This window comes from Cyclopterus lumpus, chromosome 5 (assembly GCF_009769545.1).
Source record: "Cyclopterus lumpus isolate fCycLum1 chromosome 5, fCycLum1.pri, whole genome shotgun sequence".
NCBI lineage: Eukaryota > Metazoa > Chordata > Actinopteri > Perciformes > Cyclopteridae > Cyclopterus > Cyclopterus lumpus.
In genome coordinates this window covers 14034563-14058598 of record NC_046970.1, presented here as the reverse complement: position 1 = coordinate 14058598, position 24036 = coordinate 14034563, and the positions used below count along the sequence as shown (strand labels likewise).

The 24036-nt window shown below is 40.1% G+C and overlaps 1 protein-coding gene across 2 annotated transcripts in view; it reads left to right on the top strand.

The window, feature by feature from the left end:
* The window catches only part of srgap3 (SLIT-ROBO Rho GTPase activating protein 3), a 51155-nt gene extending 27558 nt beyond the window's left edge, over positions 1–23597 (top strand). Inside the window, exons 5-22 of one of the 2 annotated variants that reach the window (XM_034532009.1) lie at positions 2818–3003; positions 5263–5391; positions 8385–8606; positions 8760–8861; positions 9658–9855; positions 10116–10200; positions 12046–12073; positions 12440–12542; positions 13504–13564; positions 14198–14275; positions 14382–14516; positions 15030–15135; positions 16299–16526; positions 16680–16753; positions 18421–18601; positions 18782–18931; positions 19022–19337; positions 20077–23597. In XM_034532009.1, coding sequence (XP_034387900.1) covers positions 2818–3003; positions 5263–5391; positions 8385–8606; positions 8760–8861; positions 9658–9855; positions 10116–10200; positions 12046–12073; positions 12440–12542; positions 13504–13564; positions 14198–14275; positions 14382–14516; positions 15030–15135; positions 16299–16526; positions 16680–16753; positions 18421–18601; positions 18782–18931; positions 19022–19337; positions 20077–20523 — 2829 coding nt within the window. In that variant the 3' untranslated portion in view covers positions 20524–23597. The remainder of the gene's footprint in view (positions 1–2817; positions 3004–5262; positions 5392–8384; positions 8607–8759; positions 8862–9657; positions 9856–10115; positions 10201–12045; positions 12074–12439; positions 12543–13503; positions 13565–14197; positions 14276–14381; positions 14517–15029; positions 15136–16298; positions 16527–16679; positions 16754–18420; positions 18602–18781; positions 18932–19021; positions 19338–20076) is intronic. The other variant, XM_034532010.1, reaches the window with a different exon arrangement.
* The last annotated feature ends 439 nt before the right edge of the window (positions 23598–24036 follow it).

Genomic DNA, 24036 nt, shown 5'->3' with positions numbered 1-24036 from the left:
GTTTTTTCACAAATGACCCTCAGGCAGCAGTAATGCTCTTTTTTACTAAAGTCTGTTTTTCATGACTACATCCTTGTTAGTATTTGATTGTACAGAAATAGCTAAATCAATAGCGTGGCCACATATTGATGGCCTTACGGTGTTTTCAAACAGTTTTCACTGGCTGCCAACAAAACAAATTTGGAATGGAATTATCATTTGGATCCCTGCTTGCTCAATGAGAGGTACGACTGTGGGCTGTGGCTATTGTTCAAATATTGCTTAAAGTATGACGCTGCAGCATGAGTATTACTGAGAGTGAAGAACCTGTTGTCGTTCTGGTTGCTTGTCGTCTATACCAAACCTGAAATGAGAAATAGGAGCCAGTCACTTCCTGCTCTCAGCAACCTGTCTCTGTGAAATCAGTTTTCTTAGCTTTAACCCATTTTAATTTCCTGCCGCACTGACTTAATATCCCCACTGGGATCAATAAAGCTTATCTTATCTCTCTGCTCGACCACCTTGTGTCTGATGTCTGCTCTTCAGTCTAATACACGGTTATTCTTTTGTTGACAACATTGACATTATCTCCCTCAGACCTGGGTGCTGGTTCCATTTATTTACGCCTTTGTAGTTCAGTCAGTCTTTTCTCAGCAGTATTCACCAACATTTACTCATTGCTTGTTAGTGCTGAAAAAAACAATTATTTAAATATCATAGCTGCTGTATAATTATTGGGGAATAAAATATCATAGCTGCTGTATAATTATTGGGGAATATATATATATATATATATATATATATATATATATATATATATATATTGTTCATAGCCTGTTTTCACTCTTTACAGTATATGTTTTGAAGTGGTCAGAGAGGAGAATATTTTAACGGGAGATAAAGAGGGAATGAAGTGCAACAAAGCTCCCCAGTCAAAGTAGAACAAGGGATGTTGTGGTTAGTCAGGGGATTAAATGCCTAGAATATTTAGATGTACGTTGAAAAGCAGTATCTACTTTCTCTTACTGTTGGGTTTGTTTCACCAACTCAGAGACTACAGGAGTTAAATGGCCCATGGCTGTCGTCAGAGGACTCAACTAAACACACACCTCCTGTAGACACAGCTGAAGCTCAGTCTTCCTGCAAATTAGTTTGTGTCTTTAGCTGCAGGTCCTGTAGTCAGATGGTTCAAAGTTGGCTGCATGGAAACATAGCAAGTTTTCAGAGGAATTTGAAAGGAAACGGTTTTACCGCCTGGGGAGAAACAGTGTGTCAGCCAAGTTTCTCTCTTCGTGGAGTAGCAACATTGAAGTCAAGCTTTGTCACTCTGAGAATAGACTAGTGACTTTTAGTCTACCTATTTATTTTACTTTCAGGTGTTTCCCCTGCAGCTTTTTGTCACTCTGTTCTTGTTTTTATAATAATTCCTTCACTGCCTGGAGAGGAGTGCTATTTACTCACAGAGCACACACGATAATAAATAGAGCCTCTTCAAGTTGCAGCGCTGGTAAATATTACTATGACAGTGTTGGAGGTCAGTGGATGATTATAGTTGCAAGTGACCCAAACAGGGATTTGATGAGTAGTTATCGTAGAGATAAAAGGAACCCCGCTGCTTTAGTTCAGCACCAACTGAGCATTACTCACAGGAAACAAATACATTACTGTTCATGTTGACGGTCCTGAGATGTTCATAGAAAATTCTAAATGCTTTAAACGTTTGAAGACACTGCTCACATCTGGACGTTCCTTTACGAGGCTTAAGAATGGACTTTCAACAGGAGAGACACTCCCAATGAGCATCTGGGACGAGTTAAAGATGCAGGATACTTCCGTCTTGTCTAATGAGGGTTTTCTGTCACTTCAGTCTTGCCATTGCCATGTTGTTGGGGGGTTTGAGTGTCTGAGTAGAGATCAAAGTGAAGAGGTAACGGCAGAGAACAATGCTGTCACTGCTGCTCAAAAGAGCTAGAAATGAACAAGTGTGGGGTGATAGAGAGTTACTGCAGAAGTGATGAGGCTGGGAAAGACACGGTAAGGAGGGGATGAGGGAGTGAGTTGAAGATTTGACAGCCAAGGCTAAACCACACACACCCCTGAGCCCCTGGATTCACTTGAAATTCTCCACATGTAGTGACATCTGTGTTACCACTGCATTGACTCTCAAATTGATCCACCAGGCCACTATGAAAAAGCTCAATTCAAACCAGATTTGGGGGGAAATGACACCTGTGATCTTTCCTTTTTATCTATGTAAAATTGGTTGAATCATTGGAGGGAATATGGCAGTATCAACACAATAGTAATGCTGTTGTAAGTAAGTGTACAGGTGTTGATTGTTGTGTGTAAAGAGTATAAAAGCACACAAGCACAATGCTTTTTGCGCTTGTTCTACAATGAAGCTTGTCTCACTTCTCAGTCGACCCACCTTATAGTTTCTGTGAATTGTGGTATCCATGACAATTTTGAAACTGAATCAGGGCTTATTTACACGTCCGATTACTGCTTCATATTTATTGCTGGCTAATTAGAAATACAAAGGATGTATACTGTAGATGTCATACAACAACTTCTACATCACTGCAGAGATCATTAGTCTACTCACTATTTCTTATTGTATATAGGACAGTAATTCATCATTTAGTCAAAAATAAAATAAAAAATCTGACAAAGAATAGCAGCAAATCCTCACATTTGAGGAGCAGAAACAATACCACATTTTTTTAAGCAATTATCAAAATAGTTGCCAAATAATTTTCTGTTAATCAACTAAATTAATCACTGTATTGCTGCAGCTGTTTTGCAATGTTTTGATTATCTGTCATGCTCCTGCTGCAGGTGATGAAAACCTACCACATGTACCACACTGAGAGCATCAGTGCAGAGAGCAAGTTGAAGGATGCTGAGAAGCAAGAGGAGAAGCAGTTCAGCAAGTCAGGAGATCTCAACGTCAACCTCCTGCGCCACGATGACCGCCAACCAAGACGCGGCTTCGTCAGGAAAATTGAGAAGATGAAAGAGAAGGTGAGTAAGGATGGATACTGTTGTATATGTTTATTTAAGTATATAGGGCCATTCAGCTTCAAATCCCAAACCATCAATTGGGTTATTTAGGCCAGCGTAGACATTAAAAGCTGTATAATATGTATTTTTATAATAGCAATTCATGTAATTGCTATGTTCAATGTGAACGGGGTTGCTCATAGTGAGGAACCCACAAAGAATTAACACTGAAACCTGCAGTTCCTCATCTGAGCTTTGTAGCTTCTGAGCCTTCTCTTCTTATTGTTTTGGTTTCGGGCCCTCAACTTATGTTTTGGTCAACCCGTACCTATATCATAACTTAATTTTTGGTCAAAGCAGGCAGCTGTATTGATAAACCCTCAGACAAACAGACACAATTAGTGACCATCTGCTGAACACAGTGGCACATTAAGTCACGTATTTACCTCAGGAGTTAGTAAAGACCAAGAACAGACCTAACAGGAGAGTGAATATTTGATTTAAATCTGCCAGGTGGTCAGAAATTTGATTTGTCTGATCAAATCTGTGGGAAGTTTAGCCAACAAGTTCACCATACCGACCAAAGATGATAAGTGGAAGTGATGCTGTGTACACAGTTATTGCAGGTTAAGCAGCTTCTCCTCAAAGCTGAATGAGGAGGTTTGAAGGACCAGCTCTATTTGTTAGGTTCACATGGAGAGAGTGGGTGAGACAGATAGACCAGCAGACAGGCAGCAATATAATGTCAGGGAGTCTCAGGAGAATACTGTAGGTCTGCAGCCAGATATTCACTGAGCAAACAGCAGTACTCCCTGCCAACAACCGACTCACTTTCCATCTTATGCAGATTTCTTCTTTGTACAAAGTCTTCTCTGCTAGCAGTCTAGGGCTGGTGGTCTCTGGAGCACCATGTACTTTAGAAGCGCCCATGCATTTTTTATTCTGGATCTTCTTCTGGAATTTCTACTCGCAAATGAAACTCCCATTATGTCTCAGGTGTGAGAAATCAAAAGGCTGTCAGGATGACAGCAACTCTCCCTCCTCAGGCTGGTATTCTCAGAAATGCTGCTTGGCTTGGGACCTGAACACTATTTATAACACAGAATGGAAATTAGTTTTTCCCTTGCTTCTTGTTTCTAAGAAGCTGCCTCATTACTCTGCCTGCTAACAGGTGAGATGAAGAAGAGGAAGACACACAAGTTCATCTCTTTTCCTTTGACCCACTGCAGGCACATTTTCCATTACATTGGTAACTTATTTCTGCAGACATATATTATAATGGCTTTGTGAAATTGGAAGGAAAACGTTCATGACAGTATAGTGAAATATACAAACAAACTATTCAAATAATGGGTGAAATGTCTCTAATTATGATGCTTTTGTGTTGTTTCAAACTCAAGTAAAACAACTTCACAAGCACACGTTTGCAAAATCAATTTTAGATTTCTCAGTACAAATGTCACTTGATGGAAAATATTGTTTTTTTGTTTGCATTCTTTAGAACCTAGCATGTATTTATCTGAATTCAAACTGGAGATACAGGCACACACATTGCCTATCAAGTTAAACTTGAGCAAGTCTGAGTAAATACTTGACAAGTAATAATTTGACATTTTGGGAAAAACACACTTTCTTAGATGAGAAAAAGGATACCCTTTTCTTGTCTGTGAGGTAAATATGTATCTTAAACCAACAGCCACTTAGCTTAGCTTAGCATAAAGACTGTAAACAGGGGGGGTGATCTTGGCTCTGTCCAAAGGTATCAAAATGTGCTTACCTTGTTGTTTTTACACAGAAAAATGTGATATACCGTGTAGTTTAGTGAATTTTACAGATGCTGGTAGTTGGATTGTGTTACTTTTGGACTGCTTCCCCATGTTTCCAGTGTTCATGCTAAGCTAAGCTAACCCACCGCTGGCCCTGGCTTCATATTTACTATACAGACTCAATCTACTCATCTAAATGTTTGTCTGAAACTGAATACGTTCAGAAACCAAAAGGTCAGACTGTTCCTTTGATGCTGCACATCACTAACCTATAATACTTAAGTGTTTAAGGACAGAATAATGACTAAAGCCTGGTTGTGGCACTTAACATATTACTATCTAGAAGCTTCTCTACAGCCTGAATCTCCAAACTTTCCCTGCCATTTATACCTTTCCCAAGGCTGGTCCCAAAGCTGGCGCTGCCTGAACACACACTCGAACCCTTCCTACTGCTTCATTTCCCTGCACTGATGTTTTTTCCCCTCATCTGCTTTGTCTCTTCTCTCCTCCCCAGAGGCAAGCGAAGTACTCAGAGAATAAGCTGAAATGCACAAAAGCCCGGAATGACTATTTGTTAAATCTGACAGCAACAAATGCAGTTGTGGCAAAATATTACATCCATGACGTCTCTGATATGATTGATGTAAGTATGCACTGGGCACATTTGTTTGTTTATATCTTTCAGCTGGGATTTCTGATGTTGATTTAACTCCACCGCACTGTCGCTTTTCTCACCATCTGTTCCTGAGTCTCATTCACTCTCCTGTTAGCTGTTTGTTTTCAAGCTGCTCTGTTGGCCACATTGAATGTATTTGCCATCATTATTGATTTCTGCACAACAAACTTAACACTGGTAACTTATTTCTGTTGACAAGAGTATTAGTTCAGCGTTCTGTAGTATTCCGCAGCTACAGAAGGATATTTTTGACTGATTATCTCAAGGAACTCCATCAGTGTTGACTCCTTGTCCCCTTTCATTTGTTTTCATTGATGCTGCTTTTGGGAGCTTCGCTGGGTCGAACACAGCGTGCACTTGTGACTGTCTGCCTCAAACTGACACCAAGTAAAAGACATGATGCAAAACACATGCCGACTCTCTCTCTACCGTCTATTGTCTGTCTTTATGTGGTCTCCCCTATAATTGGTCAGATCAGAGTAGAGGAAACAGCTTTTCTAACTCTGATACTATTATATTCCCTTCACTACAACCTACAATAATATCTCAATTTTGTATGTCCAAAAAACCTACAGTACATCAAACATTTTAATATTAAGCCATTGTTATTCAAATTATGAACCAGTAGCACTGCTGGAAAGTGTAATTACCAGTGCTTTATTAGTGGTTTGTTCAGCAAACCACTAATGGTTGGAAGATGATCAAAGTCCAGCTGGTGAGCAGAGGCTGTGTTCATGCAGGCATGAATGCAGTTAATGTGGTTGGCACTGGGCTTTCAGCCCTGGGTGACCTGCTTCCAGTCACCCTGCAGACAAACAGACACACATTGAGATGAGGAAGCCTTTATTGAATATTTAGACAAAGAAACAATTTTACAATTTATTTATTTTATTTTTGCTGTTCCTCACATTTTTTCACTTTACTTAAAGCATAACATGAGCCCTTAGAGTAACACATAAACACATCTTGCTCAAATAAATTATGAATGACCAGCAATTATGAAGTATTATAATACTTGACCTCATAGTACATTCTGAAATGCTTTATAATTTGTTCTTATTATGGTTATAAAACATTATTAATATAATGCTGTAATATATGCTTAACATTTTGTTTATACAGTGCTATATGCAGATGATTACTTATTATACGTGTGTGTATAACTTATTATAAGTATGTTTATAATGTAGATGGACGTGTTGCCAGATATTTTCTTGATCTTCATTCAAGGTTTGGGTTTCAGAACTATAATGCAGTTAGTTATTGCAGTTCTTATAAAGGGCTATGTTGTAGAATTTAAGTGACACATGGCAGTGAATGTGGGCTTTGTGGCTGTTGGGACCAAACAAAACACTTGAATATTAAGATCTCTATCACTGATGTTACCTGTCAGCCCTTCAATGTGCCTGTTTTTCCTCTGTGTTAATGGCCTGGTTGTCACACTTTTGCTTGAGGCCAGAACACCATACGGCACTACATTAGTCACAGTGATAGTACATTTTCCAGGTCAGGCGTGATAAGATGATATTTCTATAATGTAACAAACATTACATTATTTTAAACAATTGCAGTTGAAATAGCATTAAGAGTATGTATTTGCTATTTTCAGTGTGATGGTGAGGTGTTGGTTGTAGCTTGACATAATAAGAACCCGATTCATGCCTATCCCTCCTCCCTCTTTCATGGACCCAGTTTCTTGAAGCTGAAATGTCCATGTCATCCCAAATCCTGCTGAGCTGCAGGGTATGGGATTGTGAGCTTGACTGGTTTGGCTCCTACAAGCGGAAGGAATAAGGGTTTCGTTTGTCAAGTCAGAGTAACTGCACAACACACATCAAACCAGATGCTCACGCAGCAAGAAGTCATCTTTGTCAGTCAGCATCAGTGACTTTAAACTGTTGAGGAGTAATTCTGAACAACATGTTGAGTTTATTTTAAGCTTCTAGAAAAAATGAATGCTGGGAGGAGTGAGGTTGGTCAGTGGTGTCGGCATCATTATGTCTTTAAACTTGTACTTGGAATATATAAGTTATTTACCTCCATATAGAAATGTAATTCTTGCAGTAGTAAGTTGTAGCATACAACACAACATTTCTTTTAAAAATAATTCAGGACACGGTGGTTTTGCATACATTAGATACATCTATTGAAATGTAAGCATTTTAAAGGTATTAAAAGTGTAAGGTATTGCTGCTGTGGGTAAAACATTGAGTAGACCCCAAGCAAACGAATAAAATGCATCTTATGTAAACATGAGCATATTTAAAATTAAATGAGTGACATATGACATACGTATATAAATGTTAATATGCAGTAATCACCTTCAATATGTTTTCACAGCTCTAATAGGAAAGATATAAAACACATGAAAGTGTGTGCTCAACAGTGTTGCGATTAAAGAGTGTATCTAATCTTCCTACCCTGATAATCTGCTTCCTTCAGGCCGCTGCTTCTGCATATATGAATGTGTTTGCTTGTTTAAAAAGAAGCTAATTTCCCCCCTTTAGTCTTTAATCTATTGAGCCATGTTGACTGAGTGGTGCAAATGAGGCTTGTGCACCAAAGTAGAAAGAGTACTTCCTCAGTGCTAAAGAGTGTTAAAGAGTGTTTACATAGTGATTCACAGAGCTGTCAGCTGCCCCAAGCTCCCTCTGAACCTCCTCACTACCATGCTCTGCTTAATTAGGTTACTTCATCCAGCTCTGTATGATAATACTCTGTAATTATGGTGTCCTACTGTGCTAGCTTCTAAAATTCTGCAGCAGTGATGTAGAAGTGTACTCCAGGGAGTGGTCATTACATCATGACATCACTGTTGTGTGTGGTAACAGGTGCAACATAAAACACAGTTTTTCAGCCTTGTGTTGAATTAATCTTAATTATTTCCCTCTATTTTGCAACTCTACTACTAAATGTACAGAATTCTTTCCTGGTTATTTATCGTCGTTTTATCTCCGCAGTGCTGTGACCTGGGCTATCATGCTAGCTTGGCACGCACCCTCAGGACCTATTTATCTGCCGAATATAACTTGGAGACATCACGCCACGAGGGACTGGATATCATAGAGAATGCAGTGGACAACCTGGATTCCCGCAGTGACAAGCACAAGATAATGGATATGCATAACCAGGTGTTCTGTCCTCCAATGCGATTTGAGTACCTGCCACACATGGGAGATGAGGTGAGATGCTTAAAATGCTGCAGATTAGTTTTTCACTTAACATTAAGGTCACTTACAGAATAATGTATTTTCTTCTTCTTTTTTGACAAATTAACTATTTAAGCTTCAGATATCTTTTTTGTCTGACCCATGTGTCCTCCTTTGCCTCCTCAGGTGTGCCAGGTGAGCGCCCAGCAGCCTGTCCAGACTGAACTCCTGACGCGCTACCACCAACTGCAGTCCCGCTTAGCTACACTAAAGATTGAGAATGAGGAGGTGAGGATTTATGATGGGCCTGTGTCTGTCCAGCAAACCCTCTACCACCACCTTCAGCCCCACCCCCCAAAAACAGAAAGCCCTGTCTCATATACCCTGGAGCCAAGTAGGAGGGCCACATCACCATCTGTTCTCATTGCAATTACACTCCAATGACCCTTTCTCTGCAGGACGCAAGAATATATTAAGATTGTCACAGCACGAATGTTATGTTTTCTATAATGTTATATATGAAATTGTCTATTTTATGATAACGAGAGGACTTTCCTATAAGTAACACAGACACAAAAGTGCAAATGGAGGTTATAATAACCCGGGCCTGTTAGACTCTCCTGTGCCAATGGCTCTGCCTCTTCCCTGTCTCCCTCTGTCTTGTGCTATGGAGGATAATGGATGAGCCCTGCCATTAGTGGAAATTAGCTTTATCAATCTCAGCCATATACAAAAAGCCTCCTTTAGTAATTCACACATCATTTGTTTCTTTGCCAGACACTCTTCATTTGCATGTCTTAGTCTGATGTATGTCTGACTCTGGACTGATATTTTAATGCTGCACAATATAATTTATGTGTAATTCAAGGTCATTTATTGTTCAAGGGTCAATTTGTCTTTGATATAAATATGCTAGTGCTGTAAATCACTCTCTCTTTCCCTTGGAAATCTCATCAGTTACTTTGGTTCCATCAAGACCTAGAAAGAAATGGCCACCAAAAAAGGAAAATATGAGAAAAGACTAATTATGATATGATGCTTCATTTTTCATATTTTTTCCTTTCTATTCCCCTCATCTGTACAGGTGAGAAAGACCTTGGATGCCACCATGCAAACGCTCCAGGACATGCTGACAGTAGAGGACTTTGACATGTCGGATGCCTTTCACCACAGCCGCTCCACTGAGTCTATTAAGTCTGTGGCCTCCGAGTTCTACATGAGCAAGCTGAATGTAGCCAAGAGGAGGGCGAACCAACAGGAGACTGAAATGTTTTACTTCTCAGTGAGTCACTTTTGATCTGTCTATCCTTCCGAAATGTTAATAGCAATACTGGCCTGCTATAAAAGGCCAGCGTTGCTCTGCTTTTCAAAATCAAGCCATCAGTCAACATTTCCACATGCTTTGGAAATAGAAATTAAATTAAACTAGAACTTATAGAATTTATGATGATTTGAGCAGCACTGAATACTTTGACTGGGCTTGTGTAACACTGGATTAGTGCTGCTGCTCAGTCATTGTTGCCTTCATCTCTCTGTGTGTAGAAATTCAAGGAGTACCTGAATGGCAGTAACCTCATCATTAAGCTGCAGGCCAAGCATGACTTACTGAAGCAGACACTGGGCGAAGGTAAGCAGTCGATTCTCTTCGTCTGTCTTCATCTATGACCCAGAAAATCCTGTCACAGTTCTGTAAAATCTCTGCCCTCGGATTATAATGGTGCTGGTCTTTTCTAATAAGCAACAGGGAATGAGGTATAGGAGTCTACGAAGACAACCATTTTTTAGGCAAGCAGGAAGGAATAAGAGCTGATCTTCAATTAAAAGACGATCACTACGACCACATCTACTTTGAAGTATCCATTCTACGTATCTCCAATGGTTAAAGCATTATCTGGTTAGTCTCTATATGATGAAGCTGCAGGGAGGGTTTCCATTTCCAGGCTGTAAGAGAAAGGCTTCCCTCAGCCCCTCCCTTCCCCAGGGGTCCCCTTGTCACTTCAGCCGTGAACAGTTTACGCCCAATCAATCAGCAGCACCAGACTGAAGCCCATTTCTACAGCTGCTCCTGCATCAGGGTTTCACCTCATAGAAAAGGGCATCAGGCACAAACAGCTGATGCCTTGCAACACACATGAATATTTCCTCATTTCACACAAATTTTCACTCAAATTTTCTTTTTCAGGACTTCAAAAAGTCCTCTGTGGCAAATTATCAGCTGCCTGCTTGTGCACTCATAAACACTCACATTATAGTTCATATCACTCTCTGGACAGAGCCATTTGTATGTCCACGCTGGAGCAGCTGAGAGAACACGGCATATGGCGTCTTCAGGTACCACCCATGTTTAATTATTCAGGTGATCAATCAGGGTTGCGTCATGCTCATTATCCGGTTGCTTCCACCCCAAAATAATGTGTTTGTGTATGTGGGTGGTTGTTTGTGAGCATGACAGAGGGAACAAGCTGAGACTGGTGAGTGCCACATGGCCTTTACATCTTGCTGCATGTATTAATAAAAACATTATGTTGAGCACTGGCCACAGACAAGATGGTGCTAGGATATCTGCCAGCCCTTGTTTCAAAGACAAGGAGTCATCAATTCCCAATTGTCTCCTTTTATGTTTATATAATACATATCTCTCTATCAATGAGGGACTCTGGCACTTTTTGAATGAATTTAGGGGAAAATAAATGGAGACTTCTTTGCTCATGCTTGAGAAAGTCTGTAATTTTGAGGTTGGTTGGTCAGAGGTCGACAGAGGCTATCACTCAAAGGAATGGTGTCTGGGAAATGTGCTGTTGTTTCTTCACATGAATGCTCCAGAGACCCTGTCCATCTGCCAGAATGATATGTTGAGAAATGGGTTAGCCTTTGCTCTTTCTGTCCATTGTTAGATCAGTAAAGAAATAATGCTTTTGGGGGGGTTTTGTACATGGACTTTATTCCAGTTGATATTCCAGTCACTGGCAGACAAAGACATAATCTCAGTTCATGAAAAAAATCGGATTCATCTTTAATTTGACTGAACAAAAAATGTGTGTTTTGAGTAGAAACATAAACTTTGACATATTCTCAAATGAGTCAAAAACAGTATAGCTGAGTTTAATAATAACGTTGCATGTTTTCTTCATGCATATGCCCAGTACATATGCGTGTGTTGTTTGAAAACTATAACAAAAGGTTCAGTGAACCAGCACAGACATCCCCAACATCACACTGCAGCCGCCACCCCCCTTTTCTTTGCCCTGCGAGGGGGCCTATAACCCCACAAGGTCCTCTGGGTCCCCTGTGGTTTCAGCGACGACTGCTCAATAGCTTTTTTCTGAATGGTGTACGAACTGCTCCATTCATCTCTCCCTCAATAGTCATGTTGTGTCTCATCAAACCCTTCAGTGACGGTGGACACTGGAGTCTGTATAATGTGTACCACAAAGATTTGACAAGTCCCTTTTGTGTTTTTTTGTTTCCTCAGGGGAAAGGGCTGAATGTGGAACTACAAGGTATGATGTGCTTTGCCTTTCGGCCATGAAGCATTTGCTTTTCCCAAAAAACATCTCCAAAAATGACACATCTACTTGGACATACAACATATTGCTTTTTGCGTTTTCTTTTAAAAAGGATTGTCATACAACCTTTTGTAATTAAAAGGCTAACTTGTATCATGCGTCAGTGATTAAAGACCTCTTTAATGAAATACCTCACTTTGGGTTTTTCTCATTTAAAAAAAAAAAAAGAAATCTTCTTTTTTAACTTTTTTTTGTACTGTGACAGTTTTTTCAGTCATACCTGCTTTTGAACCTTCATGGTTGGTTCCACAGTTTTCACAGAATATGGTGTTTTTGTATCATTTGTCCATCATTTCACAGGCCCCCTACCCTTCCCCCTAAACCACAGAAAATGCGGAAGCCTAGGCCACGCTCCGTGTATAACCATAAGCTGTTTAACGGCAATATGGAAAGCTTCATCAAGGTACCTCTGGTGGTGTATGACTGAGCGGCCCCTGTGGAGCAGGATGGGAAGGCAGCTAGAGCCTTCAATCTCATTCTCTTCCTCACTTTGGCCTTCTGTTCCTCCCTCTTCCAGCTGCCCTTGATCGCAATATAACACCTCTGTTTAACCTCTAATCCTCCTTCTCCCTTCTGTGTTTCTGCCGGTGCAGACAGAGCGGCAGTCAGCTGTCTCTTTATTATCCTCCAGAACAATTTACCATCTCTGGCTTTATTTTTAAACCCACTCTTTCTACGATTGAGAGGCAGGAGACAGCAGTGGATCTGTTTTGTCCCTCACTGCACCCAAACCTTCACTGCATCTCTGTAGCTTTCCTATTGCCAGTCCCTGTGCTTAGCCTTCTTTAACCTCCAGAGGGGTGATTCGTCATCTGAGCTTTTCTAACTTTGTGCTTCTCTGCCCTCGCTTCCTCTGCTACTCTGTGCTTTGCTGCTTTCTGTCCCAGAGGAAGAAGGAATGCCCGTACCCGCGTTCAGGTATCTGTTGTTGGAGACTATAGTTCAGGGCACAAGGGCACTCAACTTTTAGACTAATGGTAGAAATTGACTGCCGACTGCTCGGGGCTACACTTGCATGCTGCTAGTTTGCACAACTGATCATGTTTTTAATAACAGTGTCTTGTAATTTGGATGTGTTTGTCTGTTTTACACTGCTCATAAGATGTGCTTAATAAAATGTTTATGAGGCATTCATTTGATGATATGGACTTCTTGTCTTGCAAGTCTTTAATTAATATGCACTAGAACAGGAGATTCTCTATTTGTGATTATTGATCAGATAATCTTTATTTATTTATTAAGACATTATAGTTACACTTAATAGTTCATTATGGTGCCGTATACATTTTGGTAATGTGTTTATTGTTTGCTATTTTTTGTTCTGCCTTCTGTATTTATTTATTGTTCACATAATTTCATTTTAGGATTCAGGTCAACCAATCCCACTTGTTGTTGAAAGCTGTATCAGATACATCAATCTATACGGTAAGTGTCACATCATGTTGCCGTGACTAATACGTCCAAGTGAAAGGGCAGAAAAAGTATGACTATGAAGTCCTTTGAAAACTCTTTCAGCCTCATAAAAGAGTGACAGCAGCTATTGGACGAGGCAATCTATTTCCACAAATAGCCACAAGTACTGACCTGCTCTGCTCTGCACCTTAAGTCTCTGAGGAGCTCAGCTGCCTCCCAGTGATTTGACAAGCTCATAACAATAGATCACACACAGAGAGTTTTGAAATACCATTGGTCTTGGTTTAGTCAGTTCAGCCACCCCCCACCCCCCACCCACCACGAACCGTGTTTATAACTCCTCCCTGTCTACCTTCACATCTGTCTTCAACTCATTGCTGTAGCCTGCAGGCCTTTCCTCTGGATCTGGACCTAATGAAACTTCAGAAAACTGATTAGAAGCCCTCTAACTGAAACCATATGTTGCAGCCTGACTGAGGGGCCCTCTCATGGAAAAATATGCATCTCCCTTTATGACTAGATTACATTTCCTGCTCTGGGTTATGTGTTTACAATGGTCTTTCGTGAAGCTGGTACTGGGGTTTTGGTGATAATGGTAGCTAGCAGAAGTCTGAATCTCTAAATCCTGGGTTGTATTTATTTCAGGCTTGCAGCAGCAAGGCATCTTTCGCGTGCCGGGATCACAGGTGGAAGTCAATGACATTAAGAACTCATTTGAGAGAGGTGAGTCCAAGACGTTTTAGTCCCCCTTTTCATGTCACAAATACTAACAGGATAAACCTGTCAAATGTGAACGCTGAAAGCCCACATACATATCTCTCTTAATCAGGAGAGGATCCCTTGATTGATGACCAGAATGAGCATGATATCAACTCAGTAGCAGGGGTGCTGAAGCTGTACTTCAGAGGACTGGAGAACCCCATTTTCCCAAAGGAGCGCTTCTTGGACTTCATCTCTACCATCAGTGAGTCACGTACAACACAAAAGCCACTGCAGTCATGAGTGAACTAGTTGGACAGAAAAAAGAAAACACACATTGTATTTTCTTAGATACTCAGCTTTACTAAAGAAGAGAAAGGCATGCACTGCAGCATATGGAATCAATCTCAAAGCCAGGGCTCTCTGCCTGATGTTAAACAGAAAGCCAGTAGAAAGAGGGGAGAGTGTGGGCCACATCAGTCGGCCGTGTGCGAGTTTACCGCAGAATAATTTCCCCTCTGTTTCTACAGTAATAGTTTGATCACTCTGTGTGCCTTAGGAGCCTGGTGAAAGGGGGCATCTATTAAAGTGTCAAATAACATTTTTAAGAATCTCTCTTTTGCTTTTGCTCACTTTGATCAAGGCTAGGGTCCGGTATATATTTAAAAAAAAACTTGGTGCCCATATATATAAAAGTTTAAAAGCTATATTTATCCTTTTTATTGCGGTGTAAACCACTGTTGTTACACTTGTCTTTGTCTGTCCTTTTGTGTTTCAGAACTGGAGTCTGGAGCTGAGAGAGCGCATCACATCCAGCAGATTACTGTGACTCTTTCTCGCACCATCATAATTGTCATGAGATACCTTTTTGCTTTTCTCAATCAGTGAGTTTTCACTGATTCACATGCACAAACATCAATGAAGTAATTGAATCTTGAACTGAACTCACATGTACATTTGATTATAATGGGGAAAATCCATGTTGAACCAGTATAAGATAGTTACAGTTACAAAAGACAAGATTGAAAAAAAAGTCCTACCTCCTATTTTTTTCTACATCTGTTTGCAGTGTTTTAGGAGTTATTCGTCGTCTCAGAAACTCATGCCTCGCTGAAGCAGAATACCTTTCCTCTTATAAGGGACGTTATTAATGCCACTTGTACTGGGTTTGCCTGCAGAACAGATTGTTAGATTTCATACCCCATGTTTTACTCTGCTCTTCTATACCCCCTTCATTGTTGGCTTTATTGCAGTTGTGGTTTCACTAGTTAGCCTCAGCTTGTTGATAATGTGCAAGGACTGATTATGACTTCCTCTTGTACCACTAAATGATTTGGCTATCCAGAGTGGGTTTGTGGCTGCTGGCTCATTTTAATTTGTTTGAGGGGTGGTGGATCAGAGTGCTTTTTAAGCAAATGTCGAACTAAGCTGTGCAATGGAGCATATAATACTGTATGTCAAAACTGTATTAAGTTGAAGCTAGACTCTGACTCTGTATGAGATGTGTCTGCTGCATAGTTCAATTAAAATAAATTGTGAACAGGGTCATAAATAGTGATTAATCAACAGAAAATTATTGCACCTAGTTCCCCTCATTTCTAGGTAGCTTTATAGAATCTTTCAGCTCAATGTTTTGTTTTTTATGATTTTCTCTTTTTGTAAAAACTCTTAAAAACTAGAGGGAAGCAACGTGTACAGCAACAAACAACACATTTAACAGCTAGTTGGTGAACATAGTGGATTATTTAGCAGCTATAGAGACAGATATTTCTTACATTCACCAGTCAGCAATATGACTCCAACTAAATGATAATGTTACTTCTGACCTGCTGGATGTATAAAGTTGCTATTTATTCACATTTTGTCATATGAACTTAAAAGGAGATAATATGTCAGCATTGGTTTCACAGCTTGTTTCCACTGTTCCCAAGTGGCTGAAAAACAAGGTGTTGCAGGTTTAGTATGGTAATAACCAGTCTAATGATTTATGACATAATATATCACCCAAAGTAAACAAAACACAATGCTTCCCTGTCCCGTCCCTCAGTCTCTCCCAGTACAGTGACGAGAACATGATGGATCCATACAATTTGGCTATCTGCTTTGGTCCAACCCTGATGCCCATCCCAGATGAACAGGATCCTGTAGCGTGCCAGGCCCATGTTAACGAGGTTGTCAAGACCATCATCATCCACAATGAACTCATCTTTCCCAATCAACGTGAGCTGGACGGCCCAGTATATGAAAAGTGCATGACTGGTGGGGAGGAGTACTGGTGAGTGTTGCCATTTAGCAAAGTAAAGTTATGTTAAGACTACAGTTGTTTTGGTTCAGAGGAAGGTGTTTTATTTAATGCTCATAAAACAAATATGGATAATGGTCAATGTCTACACAGTGGTGACTTTTCACTTTTCATTCGCTCCCACAGTGACAGCCCACACAGTGAACCAGGAACTATTGACGAGGCTGACAATGGAACTGAACCACACACCAGTGATGAAGGTTAGTACATCATATAGTCATTTTCAAAGAAGAGGCATTGTTATTACCCACGTATGTCCCCAAAGATGACAATGTTGGTCTGTTGGTCTATTACGAACTATTAACCCAATCTATGAACTGCGGGTGTTGCCTGTGTGTAGTCAATATCAGAGCTCGCTTACAATGCTATCTCTGATACCACGGCACACATTTAAATGTGTGAGCACTTTATACTTTCCATACAAAACATTGAAAATCTAAGTTCATATCTTGGTACATAGTATTACTTACATTGTTTTCACATTAGAATATTTGCACTTTTATTTGACTAATCCTTGTGAATAAGATAGCTATATAGACAGACCTTTTTCATTAAGTGCTTTTGACTGAGATGAGTTGGAAGGTTTGTGCTGCAACAGCTTATGATTGCAAAGGCCTTTGTGGTGTTTGAAGTTGAGTAAACAGTGTTGGCATGCAGTGCTGCCTCTTTGATCTGTGTGTGTGTGTGTGTGTGCGTGTGTGTGTGTGTGTGTGTGTGTAAGAGAGTCTCTATCCTCTCTCTACTCCCTCTCCATCTCCCCCCACTTGCTCTTTGTTCAGTGTTAGTCAGCAATTCTCCTGAGACTTTCTCCTTTGTGCAGTATTTCCCCAATTCTCCTCTGAGCCTTGAATGCATAACTGGGCCAGGCACAAAAGCCAAAACACGGGTAATACACAGAATAATATCTATGGTTTCGTATGTGAAGAAGTCAGTGGACAGGTACTGTTGTGTATATTGAGTGTGTGAGGTCAGACTTGGGTAACCCTGTCATTGAGCCGCATGTGTGCTGTTGGCTGCATTTGTAATGAGGAGCTGCTGACGTTTTCTTTCTTTTCTTGCTCTTACTTGAAATAGACAACTCTGACTGATTGCCTGCTGCAGACTCTTCTCATGCAGGCCTCAATGCTGAGGGTCTTATGTGGCATTATGGTCTCAGGTGTTGCACTGTAGTTCCTGTAGCCAGTTCAATTGGTGTCCTCTGGCAGCAGTTACGTTTTAATGGAAGAAAAACAACCATGCTGCATCTTTTTTATTTTCATTACTTTGGAATTGAAACCAAATTTGAACAAAACAGCTTTTTAAAATCTCCATTCACTCTTAACTAAGAATGTACACTTTCACATCTTTACACCACTTTTTTAGGGGTGAAAAACAGGGTTTATTCTTAGTAAGAGTTGATTGCTGTTAGCATGCAGTTAACTCTGGTTGCCCCCTGATGGCTGGCATGCTAAAATACACTTCAGACTAGACTAGGTTTTCTTTTAAAATGTTGGCAAAATACTCTTAATTTATCAGACTTGTTTTGACTTCAAATAGTTATTTCTCATACAGCATGTTTTAACAGTAGTGGCACTTTGTCATGCAATCACTATATTTATGTAGTTTACTACATACAAGCGTATGTTTGAGTGATACTGAACTTTCTGGAGATAACATTATATATATACTGATTCATAATAATAATGTGAACACAGCAAAGATTGAATGAGAAGCACTTAGTCCAAGATCTATTGTTTTTCTATTATTGTTTGTTTTATCACTGTATATACTTAATATGATTCAGGATTGTGCATTTTGTTGTTGATCTATATTGGGGTATATTTAGAAGTTGATACAACTTTTTGTTAATGTATATTTATGTTTTCAGAGGTCGAACAGATCGAGGCCATCGCTAAGTTTGACTACATGGGACGTACTCCAAGGGAGCTGTCCTTCAAAAAGGGAGCCTCTCTGCTTCTGTATCACAGAGCATCTGAAGACTGGTGGGAGGGACGTCACAATGGTGTGGATGGCCTCATCCCACATCAGTACATTGTAGTACAAGACCTGTGAGTAACAGCAGTTGATCTTGTGTCGTGTAATTCTCTCACTTACATTTCACATCATCATCAGTAAAGCTGAACATATTACTAAACTGTTGGGTTGTACAATGTTACACTGAATATTGTACAGTACATGTACTTCCTGTGTGTGTTTTATGCTCACAATCAGTGCCTCTGCTCTTTCAGGGATGATGCTTTCTCAGATAACCTCAGTCAGAAAGCAGATAGTGAAGCGAGCAGTGGACCATTGCTGGATGATAAGGGTTCATCCAAAAATGATGTCCCGTCACCGTGTGAACAATCACCTGATTACAACTTTGGAGGAGTCATGGGGAGGTGAACACAAATAAGTTATAGAAGTTCTAGTGAGTGTTATTGAGGAGTTTGCCTGTTTGACTGTTGGTTCGATCTGATCCCTGTGTGCAGGGTAAGGCTACGGTCCGACGGAGCTGCAGTCCCACGTCGTCGGAGTGGTACAGACACCAACAGCCCAACCCAAGTTGCTGACACTCCGCCAAGGGCTGCAGCCTGTCCCAGCAGCCCTCACAAGGTGTCCATTAGCAAGAGTCACATGGAGAGTCCAGAAAAGAGGCGCCTGGGCACCTTTGGCAGTGCAGGAAGCATCAACTACCCAGACAGGAAGGCCTATCCTGAGGGCCACCCTCTGAGACCGGTGTCGGGGGCCACGCGTCACAGCAGCCTCGGGGACCACAAATCACTGGAGACTGAAGCTCTAGCTGAGGTAAGATGGGGAACTTCAGGTCGAGAAAAAACTGATGGAAAAATAGCAAAAGTGATACAGAGAAACAGACTCTTTTGATATCATTTGTTTATACATGTGTGTTTTGTGGCACTGTGGTCTCAGTACAAACATGTTATGAAATGCCAGGTAATGGTTTCATATAAGAGGATTTGGAAGGTTTGGTAGAAAAGAGCCAGGAACCCTGATGTAGCTGTCAATTTGAGAGCAGCAGCTGAGACCAGAGTAAATGTCAGGGCCAGACTGCAGCTGGGAGACCTCAAGGACACAGATGTATGGAACTGAATATCAAGCTAAACAGCACTGAACATTTGGCACCGACTTCTCCTCATGAGCTAATGACAGCAGCCATTAGATCCAAACACATCAAAAACATAACATTGCTGTGTACTAACTGGACTCAAGCTGATGGGTTTTGATGGGTCAGTTCAAAATGATATGCAGTATATTAAATGCAGCCGTTTGATTGTTTTATTTGTTAAAAACAACATTATAAAACATTATTAGTATTATATAATGTTTTAATAATTTAGTCAAAATCTTACACTGTACAGTCTATATTTGAAAATGGTCAATAATAATGTTAAACATAAATGATTTGTAGTTAAAACACTATCACTTGCAAACACATGGGTATGTATCTTAAATAATACAGGTCTCACTGACCTGGCTGTTATTTCTGATTGTTTTGTTCTGCTCATCGTCACCCCTCTTCAACCAGGACATAGAGAAGACAATGACTACAGCGCTCCATGAGCTCCGTGAGCTGGAGCGACAGAACACCGTGAAGCAGGCTCCTGACGTGGTCTTGGACACTCTGGAGCCCATGAAGAACCCAGTTAGCTCTGAGCCTGGCAGTCCTCTGCATACCATTATGATCCGTGACCCAGATGCAGCCATGCGTCGCAGTAGCAGCTCTACCTCTGAGATGATGACCACTTTCAAACCCGCTCTCTCTGCCCGGCTTGCTGGGGCTCAGCTACGCCCCCCACCCATGAGGCCAGTGCGCCCTCCTCCTACTCAGCATCGCTCGAGCAGCTCCAGCTCTTCAGGTGTCGGCAGCCCTGCTGTAACTCCCACTGAGAAGATGTTTCCAAGTAACAGTACAGCTGCTGCTTCTAACATGAATACGTCCAGTGATGCTGGAGATAAGTCTGGTACCATGTAGCAGAGTTGGGAAGGTTGTAAAGCTTCCCAAGTGAGGGGAAAGCTTATGGAAATTAGTGCTGATATGTGAAAAGCAGATATGGATATTTTCCTCTCTGTTTTCTGCCTGACTTAATTCATACATTCAGGAAGCTCTTGAAGCGAGCCTACAATGTGTTACCATGGTGATAAACGGTGGAAGAAGCTGTGGAGGTGTGTTAGCGTAAAGCTCCACTCTCTTTGAAACTTTAATTTACAAAATGTGTATAAGAACACAAACAATTCAGATTTACCTCAGTTTCAACAAAAAGAAATATGTGGCCACGTTCTCGTTCCAGAGATACAACAGATGCAAGTGAAGCAATACTTGTGTGACATTTAGTATTATATTCCACACAGCACACGATGTCCAGCTGATGTTTCAGTCACTCCTGCTGATGTGTATGAAACACCTCATCTGGACGGTGGACATTCAGGCTTAAATACCATGTCTGGTTACAGGCCTAAAGGCTGTACTTACAAAATTACTTTGAATTCGCCATGCTTTCTGTTTGTACTATAATACAGTGGATTTTGAGCAAAGTAACAACTTAGCGACATTATATACTTCTGCATGTGAGGTTCGGATCAAATTTGGAAAACATTAGAGACTTGCATCATTGAGAGATGATGATGTGAGATTTTCTCTGATGGTCATTGGAAGTGTAAGATATTAGTCTAAAACCTAATTTTCTTTAATCAAGTTTCAGATGTCCAAATATTTGACAAAGAAATACTTTATTTTAAATCTGTCATCTATGTGGTACTCTAGATGTTGCACTTGAAGTCATCCCGTTCACAGCTAAAGATAAAAACGTCCTGGCATGGAGATGATCTCTGGAGTCTAAAACATACTAACCAGAACATAGCAAAGCAAGTTGTCCCCCACCATCATGTACGGATGGACTGTGGGCAGACTTAACTAATCTACTGTAGGCATCCTGTGGTAACCTTGTACATAATATATAGCTAGTCATTTTGAAGCATTAATCTTGTACAGGCTGATACAACAAAGGCAAAGGGTTGGCTGTGAATGACACTTTAGAGTAAAGATCATTAACCGCCTTCTTATCATCTCCAGTAAACTACAAACATTCTTTTTAACTGTGTAAAATAGAGTTAAAGTAGTTTACCTTGTGCTGTGAGCTTAGAATGCATTTGGTAATTGTACTTTAAAAAAACCCTGATTGAACGGACAATGAAGCCTAAATATGTTTCCTATAGGCTTTTGACACACTCGCCCATTTTCACCCTCAGTTTGCAAAACTTGAACTGCTGCCATTTCAAGTCTAATTCGGGGAATTTTATCAATGCATAAGATCCATAGAAAAAAAACTCTCTGACAGATTCTCTCAAATTTAAAATGTGATACTCAGAGATACCTGAGAAGAAGATGTTGTGACATACTGTTATCACATCTGTCACAGCTTCCTTCCTTCCTGCCTTTTTATTATCCTTGTAGATACAGTTATGCTTTGGCTGTAGACTATTTATTTTGATGGAAGAAAACAAAATAGAGAAGATTTCAGTGTTTATATCTACTGTACCCCTTGTCATTCTGACAGCTCTAGTCCAGAGACCTTGTCATCCGCATCTTAAAAAGCCTGCTCTGTTCTGCATGTTTTGCGCTGTAACGTCTGACTCATATTCTGCGGCAGTTAAACAATGGCTGTATGTGGTGCCTTGCCTGGGTAAAATGCACAAATTAATTCAATATTAGATTTTTTATTTTTGAGGATTAGAAATGATATATTAAGCTGCTTGTAGCAGTTGCTAAAACATAAGTGAAAGAGAACAATGCTTGATTGAGTGAAATCAACTTAAATATTAGCATGTAAACCAAATTCCACTGTCAACTGCAGTCAGTCTGTACATTCTGCAGTGTTACTGAGATACATGTAAGTTGAATATATTTGCGTGTTGTCAATGGATTGATTCTTAAGAACACAGAGCTCCTACAGCCAGAACAAAGGCAATACAGTATTTCAAGTCAAACAGTGCACTCACCCTCTGCTGGTTCCTGCAGGTATTGCTTCTTGACACCATCACCTTTTCGAGGGAGATATGATCTGGAGTTGATATTACAATCATTAAGCTTATCCATATAGTTCTATTTGTCTGTCCTTACAGTTTTGCGCCGGTGGAAATCTATGAAGATAATGTTACAAAAAGCATATGTTTATTGAAATACAAAGAAAGCACACAAGTTAAAAAGGTGAAGTTATCATAATATTTAACAAGACTGTTTTTGTTTTTTTATTTATAGACACTGTGTAAGTGGAGCAGAAGATTTGAGTGCCTTTTGTGCACAACAGCAATTTTTATTGGACTTTTATATTTGCTTTTTTTACTGTAATATGTTGTCTATTAGTTGTTTATTAAAAATGATGTTGCTTTTTATCTTTACTTTATACTGCTACTCAGTCGTCAAATCACCACAAGGAATATATTGTGCAAAGATAATCCTCTCATGAATTCCAGAAGAATCATCATGGAAGGCTTGTCTGTGTTTGGACTGATTGCTGAAGACTACTGTAGACGCGATCTACTGATGAGGTTCAGTAGAGTCATCTAAGAATATTTCTCTTAACGTTTTTTGTTTTCCGTGTGAGCTGCCTGTGCTGTGGTTGAGCCGTAACTTGTCATTTAGCTCCTTCCCTCCATTGCAGTATTGTTGGAAACAGAGGGACTGATATGGACCATCCTCTTGCAAAGGTCATAAGGCACCCTGTGCGCTCTCCTTCTCCCTAAATGTGATGTTACCAGACATTTTCTTTCCTGGAATATATGCTGAAATTTGTAACACTGTTAGTCTACTGACATGAGTTAATGTTAATATGTTAATATTCAAAAAGGACATCTCAATAAGGGAGTGTCATTTTGCGGGGACCGGAGTGTGACTGTCACACCATTTACCTTCTCTTTAATTGTTTGTCTAGTGATGCTGTTTGTTGCTGAGTGTCTGGTAGGTTGAAACCCTGTGATGTAATGTACACCATACCACTGACTGGATGTAGAAAACCCCTGCATCCAAATAAAACCATTATTGCTCTGTGATCTGGTTCTTCATGAGTGAATCGTTTTTTAATTAGTGATAACAGATAATGTTATGGATGCATTTTTTTCTGTTGTTACTTCAATGTACCATATTTTAAAGTAGTATTGTAAAAAACATACTTACAATATGAATTATTTAAAAATTCATGTTGACTGACAGTGCCAGAAATAATAAGCAACAAATCTGATAAATGTCACAACATTTTGATAAATGTTGCAGATTGGTGCTTAGAGGTACATGGTGACGTCACCTTTTTCCAACTGAGCCTCACCAACTTCAAATAAGTGAAAAAAGGACAGTGTAATGCAGAAATCTCTCATGAGAAATAATGAAAGCTGTTCTCACTTTGGCATAACATTGTGTGTTTGTGTACAACCCCTTTGATCATAAGCAGCTGATTGAGAAAATGGGTTTTCAGGACATTTAAATACATGTGCA